General features: G+C 40.4%; 2 protein-coding genes across 7 annotated transcripts in view; one reads left to right on the forward strand and one right to left on the reverse strand.

The window, feature by feature from the left end:
• Positions 1 to 4,318, forward strand: part of b3gat2 (beta-1,3-glucuronyltransferase 2 (glucuronosyltransferase S)) — a 60,415-nt gene extending 56,097 nt beyond the window's left edge. The window contains exon 4 of the mRNA XM_075474617.1: positions 3,890 to 4,318. Within this exon, the coding sequence (XP_075330732.1) occupies positions 3,890 to 3,976 (87 nt within the window). The 3' untranslated portion in view covers positions 3,977 to 4,318. The remainder of the gene's footprint in view (positions 1 to 3,889) is intronic.
• Positions 4,319 to 5,568: 1,250 nt separating this feature from the next.
• The window catches only part of smap1 (small ArfGAP 1), a 159,970-nt gene continuing 143,791 nt past the window's right edge, over positions 5,569 to 21,747 (reverse strand). For 5 of the 6 annotated variants that reach the window (XM_075474616.1, XM_075474613.1, XM_075474615.1 and 2 more), the window contains 3 exons: positions 21,386 to 21,563; positions 16,261 to 16,520; positions 5,569 to 8,274 (listed from right to left, as the gene is read on the reverse strand). In XM_075474616.1, coding sequence (XP_075330731.1) covers positions 8,128 to 8,274; positions 16,261 to 16,520; positions 21,386 to 21,563 — 585 coding nt within the window. In that variant the 3' untranslated portion in view covers positions 5,569 to 8,127. The remainder of the gene's footprint in view (positions 8,275 to 16,260; positions 16,521 to 21,385; positions 21,564 to 21,747) is intronic. The other variant, XM_075474612.1, reaches the window with a different exon arrangement.

Consider the following 21,747-nt stretch of genomic DNA (forward strand, 5'->3'; position numbering starts at 1 on the left):
AGGGCGACAGGTGATTTAATCATTTACAGATCACATCCAAATAGTTATTGGTATTATTTGAAGTGTCACTATCAGCTAACCCAAAACTTACGTGAACCTTTTTTCTTTTTGAATCGTGTTTTATGAGTAGACAGTAGACAGCTGTCAGACTTTACCTTTGCATAATAAAAAGCCAAAGGCTATTTAGAAGGGGGCCAGTAGAAATATATATATATATTTTTTTTTCACCATTTAAAATAAAGCATTTCAAGCAAATGTTATATTTTAGGTTTTTGAATTGCATAATTGTTACTTCATGATGTTTCACAGACTGGATTTGGGAAATTTCAAACTAAGTTGGTTTTCTATATATTTGTTGTCACAATAAAGTTGTTAGCATTGTGATATGTTCAATCACAGCAAAGTATACAATGCCAATATAAATAATGGCTGTAAGGCAACCAGCTAACAGCTATGCCAGTTTTCCATCTGTTGTGTACAGGTTGCAGTGCACAACAGTGAGATCGGTATCATGAGGTTTTCCCACTAGTTAGGACTGTTCCGTTATGTGGTTTTAAAAAACAAGAAAGGACTTGTTCCTAGTTTCAGAAGATTTGATTAGGAAAGACTTCTCCTCCTGAGGACTTTGAGAAACACCCACAGTGCATGCTTCCACAGATTGAGTTGCAACACGAAGGTTCTGCGATTGAGAGAACGTAATGACTCAGTGAACGTCTGTCTGATAGAGAAGTTAAGCTCTGTAAAAATTCCCAATATAACAGCAACAATGTGTGTGTATATATATATATATATATATATTGCTATGAGATTTTTGAGGTTTGAGTTGTTTAGAACAGAGGTCTTCAACAGGGGGTCCACGGAGGTACTGCAGGGCGGGTCGCGAAATCTTTGGTTGATTAGACGATTTATATTTTTCCAAAACAGTTTTTTCTCACAAATTGTGTGCAAACGTGTGCCATCCACAGATGGTTTGAGGATTCATTGTCCCACCTACATGCATGTTTAAAGTTAAAATCTGTGGATTATTTGAATAGCTCAGTGTTGTATGCAAGATGTTTGTTTATAAAAGGCAGTGGCACGGCCACCCTGCACCTTGCACATGTTTAAAATAAAAACATGAATATATTAACCTGTGTATTATTTGAATAGCTTAGTGTTGAATGTACAATAACAGAGTAGCTATGTTTATACACGGCACTAGGTCCCGTTAAATATAAAACACAATTGTATGCCATATAAATAGTAGGGGGGTCTCTCCATCAGCTTGGGGGTCCCTGGCCTGAAAAACGTTGAAGACCCCTGCTCTAGAAGGTACAAATATGGTTCTTCCCATGCCTCCCGCTCTGATTTTATTTTCTTATTCTCAGAACTAAACTTGCTCTTACCACTGTTTATTGCAGATGAGACACTGTCTACTCATTAAGTACTACACACAAACCCATTTAACCAAAATGTCCTTTTAAAAATGTGCATTTCTCCTCTTTACCGTTAGCAGAAATCAGTGTAAACACAAAATCTTCTGGAAAGAGCTTCTTGCAATCAATGATTGGCACCTGCAGTATTTATGAACAGTGCCTCAAACAATTAATCCATTTCAGTCTGACTATCAGGCTGTATGCTGAGCACAGAGGTTTCAGGATGGCCGAAGAGAATGTGTGCTATCTTTGGGTAAAACTGCTTCTCCACAGATGCTTCCCTCTGATAGGGAGTAACAGGAGAGGCTCCTCTTCTTAAAAGCAAAAGGGAAAAAAAAATAACCTGGCAAAGCTTTTCGTCTCCAGGTTGCCTGAGGGGGGAAGAACAGGGATAGACGTGGAGAGAGGACTGAGAGGTAAAAACAAGAGCAAAGCCAGAAGAGAAAAAGTGAATGAGATGAATGAGGAGAAGAAAGAGAGGGTGTGTGTGTGTGTGTGTGTGTGTGAGTCCAGGGGAACGGGGTGGGAGCTCCGACTGCATAATTGGTGTGTGTGTGTGCGCACATATTCTCAGTTTCCCCAACAGCTCTGGATCAGAGCGTTAGTCACTGCTACATTAGCCTCATTAGAAATGCAAAGCGGACCAATTAGTGCCACAGTGCGCAGGAAGTGACACGTTCCACCTGAAGAAACCCTGAGACATCGTCATTGTCCACCACAGCTAACCATAAATCATGCCCGTGTGAGTCTGAGTGTGTGTCTGTGTGTGTGTGCCTCCGAACACACTCTTATAGGCTCATTAGTTATAGCTCTAAAAAAAGAAACACTTCAAATAACCTCATTTGAGTCTATGAGGAATGAAAAATTCATCCCCCTCTCCAGGAGCATCAAGCTCTGCATCCACTAAGGCATTTTCTCACCAGGATTTCGCTGGGAAATTGGCTGCAAACACAAGACAAATAACTGCAGTTAGGCTCTTGCTGCATTTGATTTGATCCATTTTGGGAGGTGTCAGACTCTTTCCTGTGCGTGGAATCCCTCCCGGCAGACTACTGAGCATTGAATTCAGCAGGAGGATACAATGCAATCTGTGCTGGAGAGAATATAGCAGCGTCTTTCATTTCTCAGATTCTGTATTTCATCAGCGGATCATAAAGGAATGGTGCTGCTACTTAAAAAAAAAAATGTTTGCAGTTGGGGAAATAGAGCTGCCTTCTGGGTTTGGGCAATAATTTGGCCTTTTATTGATGCCAGACGGTAGCCAGTCTGTTGAAATCCCATCTGATCTGTGTCTGTAAAATCTGCACTGACTAAATCTTTGTATCAATATGTGTGATAACACACAGGATCTGTATAGATTCATTTGCAGCTTTGATCACATTGAATTGTCATCACAGAAAAAAACATCTTTTAGGGGGTGAAAATGATTTATGAAATGAAGGTAAAATGACCCCTTCTCACTTATCAACTGCAGCTAATTGATAATAGCTAAAAGCGTCTCTTCAAATTGATTCTTAACAACTTTTGCTTGTTTTAAATTCATTTAAATTATTTTATTTGTTTCTCTTTATATTCTTTTTTGTATTTTAATGCTTCTTGCACTCCCTGCTGCAATGCTTTTATTTTATGTAAAGCACTTTGAACTGTTTGTACATGAAATGTGCTATATACATAAATTTGATTTGATTTGAACTTTATTGGGATTTGGTCGTCTGGTCTGACCATCCTCAGATCTCTGTTCGGTCAGGTTCGACCTCTTTTGTTTGAATGTGTGTTGGTTGCGGGATTTTTTATTCTTGATCAAGTCTATAGACTGTTACATAGATCAATGTCAACGCTTTTTTTTTTTTTGTCAAAGTGAAGGTTGAAGTGAGAGCTTGGAGTTTGGCATTTGAAACCTGACAGGTCAAAAATACCACTTTTTGGTACAATCACGTAATTAATCATGGAATTATTCTATAAAAGGCCACCAGCACACTTATCAAAAGGAGTAGATCCAGCACAACCACTGTTGGTGCTTTTGAAACAGAAAACAAATATTAAAAATGGTATAAAAATGGTAAAACTAAATGGTAATCTACCAAGTATGCACGTTGTTTTGCCGCTTTGACAGCCGTGATGGGGAACCTCTGCTTTAAGCCCGTGTCGTCACGGTGTACACTACAGCGGGACGCTTCCTATTTGTGTTTGGGGTGTCATAAGATGCGCTGCAGTGCTATGCTGCCAGTGTGATTTCACACTGATTTTGTTTTAGTATCCAGACAAATGGATATGAATTTCACATTTCCCATGATGCCAAAAAACAAACTCTATCTCAAGCTATCAGGTATAAGCAGTTTTAATCTCAAAGATATTAAGCAACGTGCTCTGTCCTACATCGGTATCAGTGAAGCTGTGTTCAGACTCTTTCTCCTTTGTCTCTCTGTATTTTTGCTGTCAGCAGATTTTCTCATTGTTTCTTTTATCTGTTTCAGGTGCTGGTTTGGCACACCCGCACGGAGAAACCACACCTCACAAATGAGCCAAAACGTCGAAATGACTCCGTGGTCATCGAGGTGTGATCGTGGCAGCACATTATTATTGGCTTTGCCTGCCTGGGACCGAGAGATGGCACTTTGCTTTTTCTCCTTATTGGCCTGATACAATCTGTTCATGGTGGACATGGACTCTGAGGAGCTGCATGATTCATGACTCCTGGCTGTCTGTCAGACGTTGCTTTGTGGGAACTGGGTGGCTAAGAATGTTTATTTTACAACCTGAAGAGACTTGCATAATTTGTTTTATTCCATCCACAGCTTGCTGATGTAAAAACTAAAGTATAAATGTAAAAAAATGTTACTGAACTTAAAAGTGCCATGTGAATCACTGATATGTTGTTTTTAATTATTAAAATGTCACTGTCATGGTCTTGTTGATCAGTTGTGGTCCAGATAACTGGGAATTGTCTATATTTTCTGACAGAGATCATGAAGAGGGGGTAATTCCAGACATTTAAGAATATGTTGGGAATGCTACTTATTTGCAGAGAATAGGAATTCTCTTCTCACATTTGTGCACTGAGGATGAAACCAGTAAAAATAATGCAATTACCATGCTAGCTTTGTACAAAGCCTCGAAAAAGTTTTCAAATGTTAGAGTAAGAAAAAGATGTTCAATTTAAGAGAACACCAAGAAAACATAAAATGTTGAAACTGAGAAATTAGATTTTCATTTTATTTGGAGAATATGTTTGTTTTCAATTTGGTACCAGTAACATCTTTTTGCAGAGACATTTCTATGCTAACATACTTCACAAAGGCTAGCTATCACATTACAGTTCGTTAGCATTTTGAAAATGTTCACAAATTGTGTCAGGAGTAACATTTTCAACATGTTAACAATGTCAAAAGTGGCTTTTGAGTTGTTAAATGTATATTTAAATGAGCAAAGTAAGCTTTTTTGCTCTTCTACCAGCCTTTATGCTAAGCTAGGCTAGGCTAACAGTATTAAAACTCAAACTCTATATTTAAAACTCCCAATTTTCATTTCTCACTTTAGAAAGAGGCAAAATTATCTACATACTATACTTCCCATAAGCCTTCACAGGTTTCACTTGGCAATTTAAATGCTGGAAGCTTTTTTATTTTGTACTACTTTGGATTTTTGTTCTGGAGGAATAGCACCATCTTCTTGACTTTATAGTGGTTTGTACCAGTAAATGTCAATCAGATAGCAACAAAGGCAGCTCAGATTGTGTTTGTTTTGATGAATCACATGATTGTCTTAAAGCTAGTGCTTTAATAGTTTACTGATGCTATTCATTCCCGCTTTAAACCCTGAGGTGCTCATACATAACGAACCGGAGTGTCCTTTGGCATCTTTTGCATTCCGTCTGTATGTGAAGTATGCCATCAGGTTTGGAATTGGCCCACACAAGTAACACAACATCACTCCAGTCCAGTGTAGTCTGTGGGCTGACAACAAAGAAAACACATCTTCCAGCAGGAATTCAAAAGAAGTTAAGTGAGCAAACTGTATTTAAACGGCACATCAGACTCTTTCACAGGTCAAATGTTTAAAGAGAGCACTTTTCTTGACAGACGTGCTGTACTGAGCACTTCGGTTTTGAACATGTGACTGATGTTCGGACAAGAAATAAAAACAGGATTAAAGCCAGGATTCAACAGCCTTTATTCCAAACGACCCTCATGTAAAACTGGGAAAAGAAATCAAAAGGAGAAAACAAACAGAATTTTCAAAAGATAAATTAGTATTTACAGAGTGGTGTGGGTAGACAGGTGAACACAGAAAACTTTCTATATATTTACGGTTGAAATGCACAAGAATGACTTTTTTTTTCTCTGTACTAGGCACCAGAAAATGTAAACGCACAAGAAATAAACCTGGAGGACGTTAAGATTTATTGAAAATGTTTGTCGTTCACACACAGCGAGTGCTACAGCTATTGCATTGCAGAGGGACCCTGTGCATATGGACATGAATCTCTGCATCCGTGCTCGGCAGTGTGATCTGTGCGTTGTGCTTCTCCGCTTTTATTAGGAGAAGGCAGTGATGATGGGGCCCATCCAGGAGTTTCATGCTGGCCCAGTTCCACCTGATCGTCGAGCCAGTCAAGCCCTCTGATTGGTCATCCAGCTAACTGTGCTTTTCTTGTGCTGCACACAACAAAACACCACGATAAAGATGGCGGCTGTCAGACATTACAGCATCGTATATGGAGTGTAAAACATTTTGGTTGTCACACTGCTCCACACGTTCAAATAAAAAGGTGGCGGTTTGTAACAGCTGGATGCGAACTGGCGAGCTCTCTCATCTCCGCTGCTTCCTGATAACCATCTGGGCGGCAGGGCCACAACACAAACGACAGACACGGTACCCACTCTGCTATTTAAAGTGCAGAGAAGACAAACTGCCGGGATTCTACTTTGCCTTTGTGAGCACAGGGGAAATGTGTCCTAACTGGATTAGATCCCAGTCCCACAGTTTGTCTGATATTTAAACTCACTTCAAAACATCACAGAGAGACTATCAGAAACACCCAGAGGACCTGGGGGGGGGGGGACCGCCTGGCAATTACTGCGACTTAAAAGGAATATTTGACATATAGATTTTTTTAAGCAGCTTGAGGTTGCATCAATATACAGTATGAATGAGCGCAGATAGTGGATTATATGGCGTATATCAGTATATGTGTATGATATGAGGGTTGAAGATAAAGTGAAGTAAAGAGAGTGCAACTTTTTCTTTGAAGTCTGTCCCTGTCATGTAGATGGATTGCTAATGCTAGCTAGCCAGCTGCTCGGTGACAGGTTATTAAGAAATGTAGTGCAGAGGATGATCAGTCATTGAGCATGTGCGTGCTCGGCTTCAATCAGCATTTTGGGAATGTGTCCAATATGTTGCTGTTGTTGGAGTGGAACAACAGGCAGGTGGCAAACTAAAGGAAAAACCAATATAACGTCTCAGTAACGTACAGGGCCATTACATGCTGTAAGAAAGGCTTCAGATGGACCACCAATCCTCCAAAAACCTACTATCCCATTAGTACCATGTTTTTAATTCAATTCAGTTTTATTTATATAGCGCCAAATACAACAAATGTCATCTCAAGGCACTTAAATGGTATAGTCCAATTCAAGCCAATTGGAATTCAATTCATTGTAATCATAATTATTTTCTAAATACATTTTTTAAATTTGAACTCATCAAACCATCCAGGGAGCCCTGTGGATGTCCACTCCCATCAGGACAGAAATACTTCCACAAAGGATAAAATTCATCACCCAGCTTTGTATTGATTTGCAGTGAAATTATTCTTTAAAACAAGTGGACCTGAAGCTCGCCAACAAATGACCCTGATAACATTGTTACTGTTGGGGTCAGTGGGTCAGGTTTTTTACATTAATTTGCCACTATTTGTAAAAGCAAATGAGTAACTTACTGATGCAAAACAGTATCAGCTGTATTAACATCTTTCAACCCACGTCAGTCAGATCCCATTTAGCGCGGCTGAGCCTGATCTACGCTTCGCTTTCCCCTACGGAGCACCACATGAATGAACTAAACAGTGTTACTGAATCATTGACTTTTGACCTGCGGCTCTAAAAAAAAAAGCAGGAGGTTGACATCATTTTCACATAAATACAGAACTTCTCAGACGATTATTTGCTACGAGCCTTTGCTCGCTCTATCGGGATGGCGGGTGGGCGGGCGATATACACTGCAGAGAAAGAGGGGAGGGCAGGTAGTGTAGACCAACCACCAGATAGTCATATCTACTGTACGTACTGAAGGACTATGAACGAACTATCCATTCTAACAACATCATTTCATGTTAGCACAGCACAACAACTTGGGAGCTGTTGACCCAGCAGCATTCTGCTCTGTTGGTTAGGCAGTATTGTCTTTTTTCAGACAAAAACAACAAAAGGGGAAAAAAAGAAGAGAACAACAAAGAAGGGAGACAACAGCTGCCGTGTGTTTCTTTTTTTTTTTCCCTCTCCGTCCACTATGATGCCATCTTGGCTTTTTGAAGGAACCACGGTGAAGGTTTGTTGGTTCTGGGAGAGGCGTTTAGAGCAGTCAAACTGCGGCCACTGTGCGTTTTTTATACCGAGGTGTGAGGAGACGGGTGGGTGAGGAAGCAGACTGGCTGTTTTGCTGACAATGACTGCCCCCCATACCCCCCCATCTCCTCTGAACCCCATCCCTGTCACTTCCACAGCTGATTGCTGAGGGTCTGGCCTGAGGCGGGCGCTGGAGCGGCAGACCAACTGGCTGTGGGGGCGCCAGGTTGGCTGAAAGTGCCTGCCGTTGGTCCTGCGCTGCTCAAAGCCACGCCGGACATCTGCTGGGTCATCTGAGTGAGGAGAGAGAGACGGGACGTTAAGTGTTTCAATTCATCAGAGCAAACACAGTTATTACATCATGTCAGACACAGAGTTATGTTTTTGCTATCCTTTAACCCTCCAACCATCATTCTTTTACATTTTCCTCTGGTCCTAAAGCCTCCCCTCCGAAAAAAACCAAATAATACCACTCCATGCACATCCCATGCTCTCCACACCCATTTATCCTTCTATTCTCTCTTATCTATTATGTATGTGCATCAGCTGTGGGTGAGTGCGAGTGAAAGTGTGCACCGTACATGTGTGTGGGTTATCCTGGACATACGTCTCCTGTTGCTAAGATAGCCACAGAAATGAGTGCGTGTATGTGTACGTATCTCTGTGGATATTTATGATCTCTCCTGGATCCCCACGTTTAAGTGCAAATAGACATTTGCTTCACTGCCTTTGTGGATATTTTCCATTAACATAGTACATTCACGAGCTCCAAACCCAAGTCATCACAACTTAAACGCTCAACTTCTGCTTTAATTAAAACCTATGATGCTAAAACCAGGTTTTGGCTCTCAAACAGCCTTTTAAACTTTTGTGATCCTGTATTTTGGATCCTACAAAACATTTGAGTCACAAAAGAAAAGTAGTCTTCCAGAATTTAGTCAAATTTTATTTATAAAGCGCCAAATTACAACCAATGTCATCTCAAGACACTTCAAAGATACGGTCCAATTTAAGCCAATGAGAATCCAATTCATTATAACCCAAACAAATCCAATCAATTCCAAAAGCCAATTCAAAAAAAGTAGCCGAGCTAAGGAAACTAACAGATCGCACCGAAACTTCTCTTGGATCCAATCCCCTGTCCTGAGCGTGCACGAGGCGACCCAATAAAATCAAAAGCATTACACAACAGAAAACCACTTTGACTTCCAGGGTCCACAGGAGGGCACGAATGTGATAAATGCCAAAACAAAGATGCCAATTTTTCCTTCATCAATGAGGCAGCACTAGCTGTGCGCTAGCTAGTGTCAATCTCACGGCTAACTTCTCTGTCAGTGGTTTTAACTGTTCCCTGTGCTGTAGTTCAGCTCTCAATATTTAAAGTTTGTGCGTTTCAAAGAAGTTGAGCGCTGCTGAAAAAGTTAAAGACTCAGGATTTATTTTTGTGAGAAATAGGAGTAATTAGAGCCTTAATGGTCCTAAACATAAGCGGTGTTAGCATCATGTGTTAACCTGCATGTTTAGCATGACATGACCCACAAATAGCTAACTAAATCAAACAGCTGTTTTCCCACATGAGCATCGTGGTGTTCGGGAGACAGTTTGGTCTTTTTCATTCCCATTACAGCAGCAGGCTTTCTGTTGGACAGAAATGTGAGGGAATGGGTTCTGGGGAACAGGTTTAAAAAAGGCATCTTCTGTAATATCTTTTTTTTTTTTTTTTTAAAGTGGAATGAGTTCAGTTCTCTACTGTTCACACAGCTGCAGTCGGACTACTGACCACGTTTCCATTCCTGTCACAACGTGAGGACATAGATGCTCGCAACAAGTTGGGTTTGACTGTAAGCAGTGCTGTGCAGTGCTGGCTCGATGAGATGCAGGAGGGTCTGGAAGCAATGCATGCTGGTCAGAAAGCTTATCTGGCTTTTGCTGGCACAGGAAAATGTCACCTTGTCTAATGACATCAAAGCCTTTCAGGACTAAGGTGACAGCGAGCAGCACAGGTAAGGTGCACCTCTGTCACAACACAGCCCCAGGTTTTTATTCTCAGTTCTTTTGATGGTTATCTCTACTTTGAAATGAGGAATGAAATGATAAAAATAAAAGTGGTTAAAAAAAAATCTATGAAAATAATGACTGCCGCTGGATCAATACTCCTTCTAAAAACTTCTGAGGGACAAATGTTCTACGAAATGTGGGCTTCTCTTCTTATTTAGCCTTCAAAGTCTTATCGTCAGTTCTCCTGTGCTGGAAAAACAAATAAATAAATACAATTTCAGTCCACACGACTCTCTCTGATCTTGAGTAACAGATTTATTTTGTCCAAAAAGGACATTTTCAGCCAGGGCCTTCTCTGCATCATGTGTAGCCTCCATTTAGGCTGCTGTCGCCGGAAAAGAAGTCAAGCCAAAAGAAAGCGCTGAAACATTCACCCGGACAATTTTGTGACCTCCAAAAATGAAGCTAAAAGATGTATAGCCTGTTCGTGGAAAAGGGATAAACCTTGTACTGCTTCACAATGGCTAACAGGGATGTCTTTGTACTTGGCTTTAGAAAAGATAAGCTACACCACAAAAAATAAGCTTGACAAGTTTTGGAAGGTTTTTTGTAATTTCCTTGAGAAAAGTGACATTGAAGTAGATGGCTGGAATGAAGAGCTGAATTAGTATACACATTTATATTATTATTTATTTAATTTTTTCTCCTTCCAGTTATTTATTTATTAATTTCATTTTAATATTTTTTATGGCTATGCTTTTGTTTCTTGTATGTACCTTCTTGTTCTATGTTGTTCACCGTTTGTAAATGAACAAAATGTGCAATAAACATATGTTTAAAAAAAAAAAAAGAAAGCGCTGTCGTTAAAGCGAGGCTCTAATTGGTATTCCCACTAGATCAGCTGCTGTTGTGTACAACCTGCATCAGATGTCGTGTCCGACTTGACGGCGCGTGTTTCAACGCTACATTTCTAACATCTCCCCCAGTTCTTGTCAGCACATAAACTCAGGTGTGGTGTTAAACCCCCCCCCCCCCTGACTGCCCAACACTAAACAGCTGCCTACTGAAAAGTTTTCCTCTCACAATTTCTAAGCCTGGATTGTGAAACTTCTACAAGTGGACAAACGTAGTTACCACAGGTTTTCTGGTGAGACTGAGCTGGTGTGGCTTTGAAAATGTTGAAATCAATCACACACTTCATATTATACCGTACATTAGGCAGTGAACTGAAGCAATACTGAGGTGGGATCTACCGGTGGACGAGCCATGTGAATATGGAAAAGTTTGTGCACTCAGTAAGTATGAGAAATCAATGGTCATATATTGTATACTTGAAGCAAAACATAAAATAGCTCTCTCATGGAGATCTATGTATAGGCCAAGTAAGCAAATGTGGGCTGAAGGACTCTCACACTGAATAGCCATGGAGAAATATAACAGATTTGTTAAGATCTGGGATTCGTTCATGGAGTTTTTGGAGGGAGGGGGGTTTGTCGGAGATTGTATAACTTATTTTCTTTTTTTTCTTCATCTGCTCATGTTATTCTTTTTACTTTCTTCACTAATGTTAATTTCCAGATTTTGCATCGTCTTACTGTTGTGCTTGATGATTATGTCTGTTAATGTGCCTTCTTTTGTTTTTGTTCTTGTTGTTTTGTTTTTGTATGTGGTTGTTTGTTAATTAAAAGAAAAAAATCAATAAAGATATTTGTCAAAAAAAAGAATATGGTAAAGCTACATTCAAACACACCCAGAACCATCTCATTTTTCTCTTCCCGCTCAACACAAACAGGAAGTAAAAAACGATGTCCTTGTGTCTGAAGCCAGTCACAATCTGATATTCGATCATTTCCTCCAAGCTTTAAAGGGATTACATGCCCTAAAAAGCTTTTGAATCTTTTTTTTTTTAAATCTTAAAATCTCTTAAACATTTCTCTGGTCGTAAAGCCTCCCCTCCGAAAAAAACCAAATAATACCACTCCATGCACATCCCATGCTCTCCACACCCATTTATCCTTCTATTCTCTCTTATCTATTATGTATGTGCATCAGCTGTGGGTGAGTGCGAGTGAAAGTGTGCACCGTACATGTGTGTGGGTTATCCTGGACATACGTCTCCTGTTGCTAAGATAGCCACAGAAATGAGTGCGTGTATGTGTACGTATCTCTGTGGATATTTATGATCTCTCCTGGATCCCCACGTTTAAGTGCAAATAGACATTTGCTTCACTGCCTTTGTGGATATTTTCCATTAACATAGTACATTCACGAGCTCCAAACCCAAGTCATCACAACTTAAACGCTCAACTTCTGCTTTAATTAAAACCTATGATGCTAAAACCAGGTTTTGGCTCTCAAACAGCCTTTTAAACTTTTGTGATCCTGTATTTTGGATCCTACAAAACATTTGAGTCACAAAAGAAAAGTAGTCTTCCAGAATTTAGTCAAATTTTATTTATAAAGCGCCAAATTACAACCAATGTCATCTCAAGACACTTCAAAGATACGGTCCAATTTAAGCCAATGAGAATCCAATTCATTATAACCCAAACAAATCCAATCAATTCCAAAAGCCAATTCAAAAAAAGTAGCCGAGCTAAGGAAACTAACAGATCGCACCGAAACTTCTCTTGGATCCAATCCCCTGTCCTGAGCGTGCACGAGGCGACCCAATAAAATCAAAAGCATTACACAACAGAAAACCACTTTGACTTCCAGGGTCCACAGGAGGGCACGAATGTGATAAATGCCAAAACAAAGATGCCAATTTTTCCTTCATCAATGAGGCAGCACTAGCTGTGCGCTAGCTAGTGTCAATCTCACGGCTAACTTCTCCGTCAGTGGTTTTAACTGTTCCCTGTGCTGTAGTTCAGCTCTCAATATTTAAAGTTTGTGCGTTTCAAAGAAGTTGAGCGCTGCTGAAAAAGTTAAAGACTCAGGATTTATTTTTGTGAGAAATAGGAGTAATTAGAGCCTTAATGGTCCTAAACATAAGCGGTGTTAGCATCATGTGTTAACCTGCATGTTTAGCATGACATGACCCACAAATAGCTAACTAAATCAAACAGCTGTTTTCCCACATGAGCATCGTGGTGTTCGGGAGACAGTTTGGTCTTTTTCATTCCCATTACAGCAGCAGGCTTTCTGTTGGACAGAAATGTGAGGGAATGGGTTCTGGGGAACAGGTTTAAAAAAGGCATCTTCTGTAATATCTTTTTTTTTTTTTTTTTAAAGTGGAATGAGTTCAGTTCTCTACTGTTCACACAGCTGCAGTCGGACTACTGACCACGTTTCCATTCCTGTCACAACGTGAGGACATAGATGCTCGCAACAAGTTGGGTTTGACTGTAAGCAGTGCTGTGCAGTGCTGGCTCGATGAGATGCAGGAGGGTCTGGAAGCAATGCATGCTGGTCAGAAAGCTTATCTGGCTTTTGCTGGCACAGGAAAATGTCACCTTGTCTAATGACATCAAAGCCTTTCAGGACTAAGGTGACAGCGAGCAGCACAGGTAAGGTGCACCTCTGTCACAACACAGCCCCAGGTTTTTATTCTCAGTTCTTTTGATGGTTATCTCTACTTTGAAATGAGGAATGAAATGATAAAAATAAAAGTGGTTAAAAAAAAATCTATGAAAATAATGACTGCCGCTGGATCAATACTCCTTCTAAAAACTTCTGAGGGACAAATGTTCTACAAAATGTGGGCTTCTCTTCTTATTTAGCCTTCAAAGTCTTATCGCCAGTTCTCCTGTGCTGGAAAAACTAATAAATAAATACAATTTCAGTCCACACGACTCTCTCTGATCTTGAGTAACAGATTTATTTTGTCCAAAAAGGACATTTTCAGCCAGGGCCTTCTCTGCATCATGTGTAGCCTCCATTTAGGCTGCTGTCGCCGGAAAAGAAGTCAAGCCAAAAGAAAGCGCTGAAACATTCACCCGGACAATTTTGTGACCTCCAAAAATGAAAAATCCTTACTCAATATTTGTTTTCTGGAAGCTAAAAGATGTATAGCCTGTTCATGGAAAAGGGATAAACCTTGTACTGCTTCACAATGGCTAACAGGGATGTCTTTGTACTTGGCTTTAGAAAAGATAAGCTACACCACAAAAAATAAGCTTGACAAGTTTTGGAAAATCTGGAAGGTTTTTTGTAATTTCCTTGAGAAAAGTGACATTGAAGTAGATGGCTGGAATGAAGAGCTGAATTAGTATACACATTTATATTATTATTTATTTACTTATTTATTTTATTTTTTCTCCTTCCAGTTATTTATTTATTAATTTCATTTTAATATTTTTTATTGCTATGCTTTTGTTTCTTGTATGTACCTTCTTGTTCTATGTTGTTCACCGTTTGTAAATGAACAAAATGTGCAATAAACATATGTTTAAAAAAAGAATAAAAGAAAGCGCTGTCGTTAAAGCGAGGCTCTAATTGGTATTCCCACTAGATCAGCTGCTGTTGTGTACAACCTGCATCAGATGTCGTGTCCGACTTGACGGCGCGTGTTTCAACGCTACATTTCTAACATCTCCCCCAGTTCTTGTCAGCACATAAACTCAGCTGTGGTGTTAAACCCCCCCCCCTGACTGCCCAACACTAAACAGCTGCCTTCTGAAAAGTTTTCCTCTCACAATTTCTAAGCCTGGATTGTGAAACTTCTACAAGTGGACAAACGTAGTTACCACAGGTTTTCTGGTGAGACTGAGCTGGTGTGGCTTTGAAAATGTTGAAATCAATCACACACTTCATATTATACCGTACATTAGGCAGTGAACTGAAGCAATACTGAGGTGGGATCTACCGGTGGACGAGCCATGTGAATATGGAAAAGTTTTTACACTCAGTAAGTATGAGAAATCAATGGTCATATATTGTATACTTGAAGCAAAACATAAAATAGCTCTCTCATGGAGATCTATGTATAGGCCAAGTAAGCAAATGTGGGCTGAAGGACTCTCACACTGAATAGCCATAGAGAAATATAACAGATTTGTTAAGATCTGGGATTCGTTTATGGAGTTTTTGGAGGGAGGGGGGTTTGTCGGAGATTGTATAACTTATTTTCTTTTTTTTCTTCATCTGCTCATGTTATTCTTTTTACTTTCTTCACTAATGTTAATTTCCAGATTTTGTATCGTCTTACTGTTGTGCTTGATGATTATGTCTGTTAATGTGCCTTCTTTTGTTTTTGTTCTTGTTGTTTTGTTTTTGTATGTGGTTGTTTGTTAATTAAAAGAAAAAAATCAATAAAGATATTTGTCAAAAAAAAGAATATGGTAAAGCTACATTCAAACACACCCAGAACCATCCCATTTTTCTCTTCCCGCTCAACACAAACAGGAAGTAAAAACCGATGTCCTTGTGTCTGAAGCCAGTCACAATCTGATATTTGATCATTTCCTCCAAGCTTTAAAGGGATTACATGCCCTAAAAAGCTTTTGAATCTTTTTCTTTTTTTTTAAATCTTAAAATCTCTTAAACATTTCTCTGGTCGTAAAAAAAAAAAGAAAAAAAAAAAGAAAGGGTTAGTGGTCTTTACGTTAGCAGTATCATGGCTCCAGACCTCTCATGTGATGTCAGATTTATAATCAAATTGTATTTCATTCACGTTATTTAATTAATCATATCATCCATTTATCTGTCTCGTGTCCACATTTATCAAGTGGAGAATCAAGGTTCTTGAACTGTTGAATAATTAATCGATTAAATCATCATAATATTAAATTATACAATTATTATATTACATAATCATATAATCATAATAGCATTTATTGCCGTTTTCATTTGAAAAGTAGTGACTGTGGTAAGGATGATCGTGAAACTGCACTGTGTGGCAAAGAATTGCAGAATGCTGTACAGAATATCACATCGTAGCACTCTCACTGTACTGTTCTGAACTATGTGCAAGAGAACAAAAACAATTCAAAGGGGGTATAAATAATCATATAATACAGAGACCTTACATCTCAAAATATTAAAGAGCTGATTAAAGCTGCTCCTTTGGAGGAGATGAGGGGGAGAGGTCATTATTGAACAGGGCTCAGCTGAATTAGTAAAGACAACACACCGCGCATCAACTGTCAGCACACGGCCTCGAAAAGCCTCACACCACGTTCTCTTTAGGCAGCGAAAAATACAGAAAATATCCAAGTGAGCTCTCTGATAGATGAACTTGTAGAGATCTATGAACAGAGTGTTAAACAGAAGTTATCGCCATCCTTGTGAAGGTACTTTTGGTTTACGACAGCTAGATGTGCCGGCAGTGTGTTTGTTACCTGGCTGGTGCTCCACTGGCCCTGCTGCTGGCCCTGCTGCATGTTGTACATGTTCTGTCCTTGGTTGGCCGGCAGCATCCCCTGCTGCTGCTGCTGCTGCTGCTGCTGCTGCAAGCCCACGTAGCTCCCGTTGGGCAGAGTCATGCCAGACATCACGGACCCTCCGCCCATCATGGTGGTGGGAGGCATGCCTCCGGCCATCGCTGGGGCGAATCCCTGCGGGGGGAACTGCATCTGAGGCTGGCCCATGTACGCACCTGCTGGAGCAAACAAAGAGGGCGCACTCAAACAAACCATACGGAAACACTTTTAACACAGACAGACTTGGTCTAAACAGGCTGGAAGTCGCTGCGCAACATTGCTGTTGCAAAGGAATCGTGCAGCATGACACTAAGCTTAAAAAAAAAAAGAGATAAGTGCGATTCTAAAGACGAGCATTTGTAAAGATCCTGGGCAGTGTCTATTGGGGCTGCCACCCCCCAGACAAAAAAAAATCAAAGGGAAAAAACTCCTGCTCACTAACAAATTTCTATTCTTGGGGCGGAAATGTATTCTGCGAAACTGGATTTGTGAAAAACCTCCTACAGTAACTCAGTGGTATAGGGAAGCATTTGGAGTTATTCCAATGGAGAGGTTAAGTGCAAAATTAAATGGAAACACTGAAAACTTTAAAGCTGTGTGGCGACATTTCAGTTTGTAACATAACCACACCAATTCTGTGTAGTGTTTGTTCTGTGTTTGAAAAATAAAAAAATAAAGATCCTAAAACTTCATTTCCAGAGATAAAATAGTCTCTTGTGTTGTGGAGGTTTGCAGCACAGCTTGAGGCGGTCCAGAGCCATGTTGTTTAGCCATAAAACTGAGATTCCTCAGGCTTGGGAATGTGTTGTGTCTGCAAACACCCACATCGCTCATCCTCGGGCTTGTAAACTCTGCGTCTTTCACAGCCAACGAGATTCTACATGTATCTTTAAGTGTCTTTGGGGGTTGTAATCACAGTGAGGGTAAAATGGGGTGTGGGATCAACACGTGGGGGGCACGTCAGCTGTAATGCATCAAAGGAGCTGAGCTGGAAGGCCAAGAATTCGATTGATCAGCTGATCTGAAGTCCAACACTCCGATACGATCATAAGGAAGTGAGCCCCGACTTAAATGAGGCCGACAAGAAGCTGAACTCAGATATCCAGCAGCTTTGCGTTGACCCATGCAAGTTGTTCCAGAGTAGGTTTTACAGGAATGAGCAACTGGAAAATTATAAATCTCAATTTAGCGTGGGAACATATGATGATGCTCCCAGGATAAGGGGAAAAACTTTGCTGGGGATGCTTAGATGACATCACAAGCCGACTCTGGATGGAAAAGATGATTGCTTTGAAAGGAGCAAGAACAACCTCTGAAGCTCGAGCCACAATCATCCTGCTGTAATATGGACAGAGACTTATGATCATGTGGACACACTCAGCACACACAAGATGAAAGCGTGTGATGTGGGGCGTCAGCCTGCCGACATTCTTTTGACTTTGATCTCCGTGAGCTTTTTTTTCCACAATCAGAGAGGACAATAAGGCAGCAGAAAGCTTTTCATCCTTATTACAGTTCCAAATCCTCTATACATCAATGTAAACAGGCAGCACCATCACCAACATGCATCACATAAGCCTTCTGTATAAATCTGCCGCCCGCTATGCTCCACCACGCAGAAAACACTCAATGCTTTCCCGCTCACTGCAGACAAGGCCCAGGTTGATGTGTGTGTGTGAAGTCTGTGCGGCGCGAACACCCGCCTACGTGCACACACACAGTCTTCACATATAATAACCGGGAGATGAGAGCGAATCTGCAGACACTTCTTTATTTTTACTGCTGCCGCAGATCTCTGCTGAATGCAGCACGGAGCAGACCTGGCTGCTTTTCAGCACGCTGACCTTTCATCCGCCATCACTCTCCTCCATTTTCATCCTTCCTGTAATGTGGGGCTGTAATGGTGTGTAGGTGTGTGTCTCTGTTTATCTGAAAGCACCTGCATCTCTCATCCTTGGCCTTGTAAACTGTGCGTCTTTCACTGCCAACGAGACTCTGAATATGCACAGTTTATATTCTGCATGTACAACACATTTCAGTCCTTTAACTTCCCATTCTGGGCATTTAAACACGGCCGCTGAGGGTCCGTTCCCTCGACGACGGCATCTATGTCAAGGATGCAGCGATAACTTGATTGGCCTAAATCCAGGCTTCTCCCTTCTGTTTCTATAAATATGAATAGAACAACGAGTTGTGTTGTATGTGTTAACACCAAGTCAGGGATAAGATCAATTTACAGGCTAACGGAAATTGTATTTAAATGTAATCATTCACAACAGATTGTATCGTATTTAAAAAAAACGTCACACATGGTTTACAGAAAATGGCACACACACACACACCAGGAGGAATCAAATGCAATCAGAGTTCCTTCATCAATGAAGGTGTGGAAATGTTTTCGATGCATTGTGACAGATGCGTTCCAGGCGTGTTTTTCTCCCTCACAAGGTGATTGGATAACAGTTTAGATAAACGAAGCACAATACAAATCGGGGATGATACATTTTTATACAGAGCAATTTAGTTTGATATCATTCGATTCAATGCAGTCTGACACTGTTCTTCAGACTTCATTCGCATAGAGATTTATTTTCAACTTTTATTGAGAAAAGGCCATTTTATAAATGTCACATTGTTTTGCTACTCTCAGATAGATCTATGTAATAAAAGACCAAGAATCCACAGGCATTCGTCTTTCTTCAACAGGAAACAAATGCATTTTAGAATTCTTTTTTTGAGTTTGTTCTCCACGTTGATATACAAGTCTGGCTTGTACTATCATTCGCCTCTCTAATTGCCCGTAGACGTATCCTCCTACATTGGAAGTCACCAATTGCTCCAGGACTGCATACCTGGATGGAGGATGTGATGTTATTCTTAAAACTGGAAAAAATCTAATTTTCTTTAAGAGGACCAGTTGAGAATTTTTTCACTACATGGCGGCCTTTCCTCTTTTATTTTGACAAAGTATCTGCAGTTTCCAACCCGGAATTTCTAGCTAGACTTGTAAAGTACTAGCCATAGATTAGAGCACATTATATAGACTATAAAATACTTAGGTTTGCTTGGGTAAAACTATAAGTACAGACCAATGGGGGAGGGGAGGGTGGATGGGGTTTCTTTTCTTTTGTTCTTGTTTTGTGTGTTGTATGAAAAAGAAATGGATATTGTAATTCCTTCTCCTGTGACACTGATTTTGGGTTTACTGATAATGTCCTAATAAACTGATTATTAAAAAAAAAAAAAAAAAAAAAAGATATACAAGTCTGGCACACATTTGAATGTGCCGAAAAACTGAAGACGTGAAAACTGAAAATCTTAAAAACCAACAGGTGACACATCGCGGCAGCTCTGCCATCTTTAAATCAGGTCAACGTACGCAAAAGATTTGCATGTTGCCTACAATCTGCTTCTCAAAAATGGCAATACTTTGTTAATGCCACTAATATGAGGAACCGAGTTAGCCGTTTTCACCCCCGACCAAATGTCTGCGACCTGAAGGAACACCGCCTGCCAACCAGTCAGCCAAGACTCAACTAGGTGCTGCCAACCCCGAGAGATGGAAGAGAAATAAGCAAGTCTGTAGCAAAGTTTCAGTGCCAAGTATCTGAAGCTTTATTAACCTGCAGAGAAACGCGTTTTGCCAGCTGTTGGAGAGCAGCGGTATGAGCCCCAATCCCAAACTTCACTTTACAGAAACGGCTCCACTGGCAGTCTATAGACAAACTACAGGACTCTGTAGTGGCTGACACATCTGTAACATACAGATGTGCAGCGCTGAGATGGGCCACTCAGACACTGGTGCTGAAGACACAGCTTTTTACATTGAAGACAGTCATCTGAGCACAAAAAAAACAAACAAGTTGAATCATAAAAAACAAACAAGTTGAATCATACACTTCTAGAATGAATGTCGTTCCCATAAACGATGCACATCAGTCTGTGTCAGTCAGTCCAGCAGCTGACATTTCTTTCAACTGAGACAAAAAGAGGCATTTTTTAAAGTTTACAGTTACAAAATGAATTGAAATGTCCACACAGCACAAATGTGGGCTAGTTTTAACATAACTTAATGTGATGAATTGATGAAGTTTTTCTGGACACGGATATGACGTAATATAATCGATTCAGGGGATTTTCGATTTTTTTTTTCCCATTGAAAATCGCGATATGTACATGAATCGATTTTTCCGCCCACCCCTAGTATTTATTGATGAAAATGTAGATACAAATTTGAGGACGCAAGACATTTAGAGGAATGAAATGGTTACAAGGCGAACTGTAACGGAATCACGAGGCCAGCAAAGATTCACTCTATTAAACAGTGGTGAATCTTTTTCTTTCTTTGAGCTACTTGACTAATTTGAATTCCCCCCATTGGGGGATGAATAAAGTATTTTCCTATTCTATTCTATTCTAATCTATCTGATCATTCTGCCCTTATTTGCTGTAGATGGGCTTTGTGTAATGTTCCATCCATCTTGGATATAAGATAAAGCTTGTGAACATATAGCAGCTAAGTGAAAACAGCAGTTTCAATTTGGCTGAAAATAGGTAAATAAGGCTAAACTTATCGCAGCTCAGTGCTGAGAATCAGTGCAAAGCTGGCACAAATCTCATCCTCTTGAGTTACCCGTAACCGGTGTTGGAGTAAGGGTGTGTTGTTGTGCACTGTAAAGGCAAACTGGAGCATTAGTGGCGCAGCTCAGAAGCAGAGCGTGTGGACAAAACCTTATTCTACAACAATCCCCAGAAGCTTTCGCTTGAAGCTGGGTGAGAGCTGTAGCTCAAAAGTTAGTGTACTTTAACCGTATAGCAAACTATAAACTGAGTCACAGGGCAGCTAAAAAAAAAAGGAAGAGACTTACTGTACATTCTGAGATGCGTTAATTTAGTATAAGTAAGCAAACAGCTCAAAGCAACGGGACGCAATCGCTCTGTTTGAGCTTGGAGCAGTGAATGTGTAGACTCATTGAAAGAGACAATGAACAGGAAAAGCAAAGAGTTATTAAAGATGGAGTGGGCCTGTGTGAATCTGGGATACCTTGTCCTGCAGCAGGCTGTTGTTGGCTCTGCGGCTGGTTGCTCACCGAGCTGCTGGCATACAGAGACAAGATGGAGTCCTTCGATAAAAGCTTCTTCTCCTCTACCTTTGTAGCAGCAGCGGTTGAGGCGGAGGAGGTGGAGGGGTCCACCTGCGGGGGTGCTGTACTGGAACCAGACTGTCAGAAATAGAAAAGGGGAAGAGGGAGGAGAGATGTGTACTGAATTATGAAATATGTACTGTTACACATCATGGAAAAGTAGATAGATAGATAGATAGATAGATAGATAGATAGATAGATAGATAGATAGACAGATAGACAGATAGATAGATAGACAGATAGACAGATAGATAGATAGATA

The sequence above is a fragment of the Odontesthes bonariensis genome, chromosome 2 (assembly GCF_027942865.1).
Source record: "Odontesthes bonariensis isolate fOdoBon6 chromosome 2, fOdoBon6.hap1, whole genome shotgun sequence".
Taxonomy (NCBI): Eukaryota; Metazoa; Chordata; class Actinopteri; order Atheriniformes; family Atherinopsidae; genus Odontesthes; species Odontesthes bonariensis.